This window comes from Phalacrocorax carbo, chromosome 7, assembly GCF_963921805.1.
Source record: "Phalacrocorax carbo chromosome 7, bPhaCar2.1, whole genome shotgun sequence".
In the NCBI taxonomy this organism is placed as follows: domain Eukaryota; kingdom Metazoa; phylum Chordata; class Aves; order Suliformes; family Phalacrocoracidae; genus Phalacrocorax; species Phalacrocorax carbo.
In genome coordinates this window covers 45,698,830-45,704,592 of record NC_087519.1, presented here as the reverse complement: position 1 = coordinate 45,704,592, position 5,763 = coordinate 45,698,830, and the positions used below count along the sequence as shown (strand labels likewise).

Genomic DNA, 5,763 nt, shown 5'->3' with positions numbered 1-5,763 from the left:
ACAAATGAAAAACTCTATTAAAAATTACTAAGTATTAGGTAAAATAGCAATCTTGTGGTTTGTCTTTCTTTTGTTAAGCACTCTCCTTAGCTAAATCGAGGCCCCCCCCTTCACTTCTATTTAAGATATAAATCAGGATTAACAGCCTCTGTGAAAGTTAGTGTTTCATGTAATACATAAAAGCGCACAAAGTTGTTTTCTAAAAAACAGCATTTGTATTAAAATTCTTAAAACGGATAGACATCTCTTAAATGCACGTCTGGAATTAAAATGACAGTTGTTAGTATTTTCTTGGTACATCACAACGATAAGATTTCCTTCTTTGCTGGCTGGAGGTACATCCCACAACAAAACCAAAGGAAAAAAAAAAAAGGCAAAAAAAAAAAGCCCACCCCCCCAAAATCCCAAAAGGCTAAATTCTTGTAAATTTGAAGTAAATGAAGCCTGAACTGGCAAGACATGGAAATTACAGTTAAAAGACTCAGATGGAAATAAGAAATAAATTCCACTAACAATAGGCCCTTTTGTCCTGGCTTGTTCGGTATGATTACTGCAAGGAAACTGTTAAGTAGTTTTTGGAGTAGTAGATAATGGGATTCTGTGGAGCTTTCACAGGTTGGCACCGGCTGGAACAGCTGAGTTTTGAAGGCACTCTATAGACACAGGGTTGCTGTTTGCCCTGCATCACATGTAGGAAGTCTTTGCACTTTAGAGAGCTAGTCATCAAAATCAGTTATTGCCAACCTAAAAAGAAAAACCCTCGGAACAAAAACACCACCTCTCCCACCCGCCAAAGAAAAATTAAAATAAAAACGAAATCACACACGCACGCCTAAAAAATTGTGCAGATTTGTAACATTTTCACAGCTGATTTTAGGAAAAAAAAAAAACCAAAACACAGAACAACAAACAAAACGGGAAAACCCAACACGCTACCACTCTCCTGCAAACTCCCATCCGATACAGCAGGTAAACAAAATAGAAAATTATTTCACGAATCATCAGCAGACACTTTCTGGCACCCCACACTGTATTGGCATCAGTGTTTAAGTTAAAGTCCCAGTTCAGATGTGCAATTCTCCAGGCTGGACGCCCCGGCACGACCACCCAACTTTGCATAGAGATCCTCGGGACGGGCGGCGGGGCGCTCGGCTCCACGCGTGGCCGCGGGGGCGGCTCCTCACGCGCGCCCCGGCGGGGCTCCCCGCCCGTGCCCCGCGCTCCCACGCGGGCAGGGACCGCTCCTCGCCGAAGCTTTCCTCCCCCGTGCCCGCTGCCGGCGCAGGGCAGCGGCCCACGGCAGACACTGACAGGAAATATGCAACGACCAAGACTGGACGAAACGTACATGCCGAAAAAAGCCACATTTCCAACACGATTATTTTTTTTTTTTCCGATTTTTTTTTTTTCTGTTTGTTTTTTGGCGGCCGCCGAGCACAGCGCGCCCGCCCCGCGGCTTGCGCCGGCCGGGACGCGGCGCCGCTCCCGCCTCCTCTCCCCGCAGCTCCCGCCGGCCGCCACCGCCGTGTCCCCGCAGACAGCCCCGGCCCGCCGCCGCCGCCCTCAGAGGATGGCGCAGGAGGAGCAGCACTGCTCGTCCCCGTTGGGCTGCGAGGCGTAGTTCATCTGCCTGACGATCTCCGCGAAGAGCTCGTCCACCGAGGCTTTGTTTTTGGCCGAGGTCTCCATGAAGGGGCAGCTCCACTCCTCGGCCAGAGCTTTGCCCTCCCCGAAGGAGACCTCCCGCTCGCCCTCCAGGTCCACCTTGTTGCCCACCAGGATCATGGGCACCCTCTCGTACCTCTTCACCCGGATGATCTGGTCCCGCATGGGCTTGATGTCCTGGAAGCTCTGCTGGTTCACCAGGCTGTACACCAGGATGAAGCCCTGCCCGTTCTTGATGTAGAGGTCCCGCATGGAGGCGAACTGCTCGGTGCCCGCCGTGTCCAGGATCTCCAGCACCGACGGCGAGGAGTCCACCTCGATCTCCTTGCGGTAGAAGTCCTCGATGGTGGGGTCGTACTTTTCGATGAAGGAGCCCGTCACGAACTGGACGGTGAGGGCGGACTTGCCCACGCCGCCAGAGCCCAGCACCACCACCTTGTACTCCCGCATGGCTCCCGGCGCGCCGCCTCCCTCGCCTCCCGTTCGGGGCTGCCGCTTCCCTCCCGCCCTCACGGCGGGCGGAGAGACAGAGAAAGCGAGAGAGAGCGAGAGGCAGGCGAAGGAGGGAGGGAGGGGCGCGCACGCCCCGCCGGGCGCTCACTGGCGCCGCGCGGGGCCCGCCGGGGCGGGGAAGAAGAGGCGGCCGCGCCTCACGGAGCCGCGCCGGGCCAGCCCCGTCGCTGGGCAGCGCCGCGCCCCCAGAGGCGGGCGCCGGGCCGTGCGCGGCGGCTGCGCGGCGGGGGAGGCGGTGGCGGCCACTGCTGAGAAGGAGGATGAGGAGGAAGAGGAGGGGAAGAAGAGCCGCGCTACCAGCCCCACCGCCCGCCGCCGCTGCCCCGCGGCGGGACGGCGTTGCCGCGGCCCATGGCGCCCCGCGGCCCGCCCCGGCCCATTGGCTCCGGCCCGCCGCCGCCCGCCCCCATTGGCTTCCCGGCGGCGGGGAGCCGCGCGCGCAGCGCCCCGCCCCGCTCCCGCCAGGCCCCGCCGCCGCCCGGAGGGAGCGGTGCGGGGTCGGGGCGCAGTCTCTGTTTCTCCGCCCCCGCGCCCTCCTCATGGGGTGGGCGGCGGCGCCGCGCCCGTAGGGAGTGGTGGGGTCCCCTCAGGAGCGGAGCGGGTTCACCCGGCGCGGGCAGAGCCGCGCTGCCCCCGGCCTGCCGGGTGAGCGAGCGGCGGAGTCCCGTACTCGGCACGGAAACGGGAGGAGGGCGGCGTGACCGGCAACCCCCGGTCCCCCTGCACCCTTATCGGTGGAGGGTGCGGCCCCGTTATCTCCTCACCGCGAGCCCTCCTGCACTATCGCCCTTGCCAGGGCCTGTGCCCGGGCACTGCGGGACCTCGCTCCCCGCGGCCGCCTCCTCACGGGCACCTGGTGGCGTTGCCGACCCTACAGAGGCAGCAGAGGGGAGTCGCTGCCGAGGCCGGGTCCCCCGCCGCGGAGGGGCTGCTGGCAGTGCCCTCCCGCCCTGTGTGAGAGTGCCTGGTGGGCGTTGGGGTCCCCGAGCAGCCCCCGTAGCTGTTCCCAGCGCCTCTCTGCCCAGCTGGCTCTGGAGGCTGAAGGCAGCCACTCCCTGATGGGGAAAACTCCCTGGTGTCACTCTGTGGGGCTTCTCGGGAGAGGCAGCTGGGGTAGGCTGTCCTGTCTGCCTCCTCCCCGAGCTGGGAGGCCATGGCTGTGGCAGCTCTGGCCATCAGTGGATCCTGAGGAGCCCCTTCCAGGATGCCCCAGCTTTTGTGTTGTCCCTGTCCGTCTGAAGTCAGGACTGGCTGATCTCTCAGGCCAAAGATGTGGCAATAGCCAGATTTGATGCTGTTTGTGCTTCGTGGCCCATGACCAGCAGTTTAGCCTGGTGGGGTTGCCTCATGGGGACTGGCTTTCTGCCACTCTTTGTAGAAGTGGTTCCTTGGGCTTCCTATCATCAGACATTCCTTTCAAGAAAATATCATTAGTTATGTTGGCATCTTCTAGTCTTTGGTTTTATATCCTACCTAGTTCTTCACTCTTCTTGGTATTTATTCAAATAGTTGTGGCATGTAGGTCCTTTCTACCTCACCTTCTTGTTTACAAACCAGATTTAAACACACTACTTGGGGAAACGGGCTGTGGTAGACAAAGACAAAAGGATTTGAAATAAGTTTTGTAAGCAGCATTCTATTATTCCTGAAACATTTTTCACAGAGACTAAATTCAACTTTATTACTTTTGCCAGAGTTTGCTGGGATTCACTCTGCTGGGTCTAGCTGTACTGCATCACCGTGGTCATCTGGTGAGTACTGTAACTTTGCTGATCCTCTGGTGAGTACTGCACCTCTGGTGATCTCCTGTCTTCAGGAGCTTAAACTAAACCCCTCTGCTATTGCTTGAGCAAGTATTTGCAAATGAAGCCTCTCACAATGAATATAAAGGTTGCATTCCACCAACCCTGCTTTGGAGCAGGCAACAGTTTAAACTTCCCTAAATATGTCACATATCTGAAACCCAGCACTCTCGTATTCGGTTTGTAGGTGTAGTCGTGGCCCTGTATCTGTTAGTTGGGAGTGCCCAGGTGGGATGCTGGTCTGCCAGGCCTCCACCCAGTTTCTTCCAGGTGCATAGTCTTCTCACTCATCTGCAAAATTTGTCAGCTGCAGGCTAATCCTAAGATAGTTCACGGTGCTGTATAGATCAGTCTGGAGATTCATCAGATATTTTATTTTATAGTGAATCCCAAGGGCTGGGCTTTGGCTGTATCACTGTTCTAGACTCTGCCTGCTAACTACATTACTCTTGTGACAAACCTGTAGGCCATCTTTTTCCACAGCAGTACTATAGTTCTTTGAAAAAGTGAAGACAACCTCTACAAGTACTTATAACCTTGCGTTCCATGAATGAGTTTCCTCCCAATTACTGCTCAACTCAGGGTAGACACGCATGGATGTTGGTTTTGGAAACAAAATAACTGAGTTCACTATGAGGCTTTTAAGTCCTTTCCTCACCTCTTCCTGTTTCTCAGCTGTCCCTCTGATTTCCCCCTTCAAGAAGTACTCCAGAGGCAGAGCTAGCACATCACCCGTTGACAGTGTACTCCCACCTTCGTGTAAGCCAGCCAAAACCAGTCACCAGCCAGCATTTGCAAAGTTATCTTTAAAAACAGCCATCAAAATTGGTTGAAAGGCTACAGTATCACTGAAAAAATATTTTATTTTCTTGTTCTGCTGACGCACTTTGCTTATGCTACTCTAAGGTTTTGGGTACAATGCGGATCTGCTTATCTTCCTCACCTCTATAGCAAGGCCACATGTAAATTACTTATATTGCCCTTTCCCCTAACATGGCAGTAGCAGATTTTATAAAGACCAGACAATTGTAATGTTGGTTTAAATCCAGTCTATTTAATCCAAATTTGTTGAATTATGATCTGGGGTTTTTTCAGTGACAGAATAAAATTACCCTAGATAATTTTTCATTCTACACTATGCTGTTAATTGCTGCTGTTTCTGAAGAAGGAAGTGCATTGTGTTCAAAGTAACAAATGATCTTTACACTGTTTGAGTTTAAATATGGAATATTATTTCTCAAGTCCCAGTCCTCTGGTACATCTATTAATTTAATCTCTCTTGTTACCAGCCAGCTCTAGGTAATTAGTTAGTCTGCAGTACGGCTTTTAGAAATTTGGAGTCCTTGAAGTAATAGCAAGGAGTCTGTGGAAAGTACCTAAAAGAAGCGAGTCTGGTTTTGTTAGAAATAAGCTTTCTCTGTGTGGCTACAGACCGCTAAGGGGATCCACAAGTTGAAAAGGTTGAAAATCCCCGGCTAAGGGCTTAGACATTTAAGTTAAATGAATTGCAGGAGTATTCAGCACATCATTTCTGAATTATGAAGCACACATTTTGTTGAGTTGTACTTTGTGAATGGTACTGTGGTTTAGACTCTCTCAGGAATAAATGAAAATTGCCCTGAAACAAGCTCTATTTGGGCAACATGAAAGCATTACAATGCAGCAGAATCGAGGCAAAATATAATTACCAGACGGCTGTATTAATTGGATTTTCAAAATGATCAAGTACATATTAAAACCAATTTCAAGATGACTAGATACTATCTTAAAAATGTCAAAATAA

The 5,763-nt window shown here is 52.5% G+C and overlaps 1 protein-coding gene across 2 annotated transcripts; it reads right to left on the bottom strand.

Annotated features, from left to right (window-relative positions):
* Positions 1-838: 838 nt before the first annotated feature.
* Positions 839-2,602, bottom strand: RAP2B (RAP2B, member of RAS oncogene family). 2 transcript variants are annotated; one of them, XM_064457832.1, is made up of 2 exons: positions 1,622-2,602; positions 839-1,434 (listed from the first exon to the last, which is right to left on the bottom strand). In XM_064457832.1, exons 1-2 carry the CDS (start codon positions 2,113-2,115, stop codon positions 1,065-1,067), a joined length of 864 nt encoding a protein of 287 aa, XP_064313902.1. In that variant the 5' UTR covers positions 2,116-2,602; the 3' UTR covers positions 839-1,064. The 2 variants fall into 2 exon arrangements, with proteins under 2 accessions (XP_064313902.1, XP_064313901.1); XM_064457831.1 differs by having other exon boundaries at positions 1,278-2,596.
* Between the last annotated feature and the right edge of the window lie 3,161 nt (positions 2,603-5,763).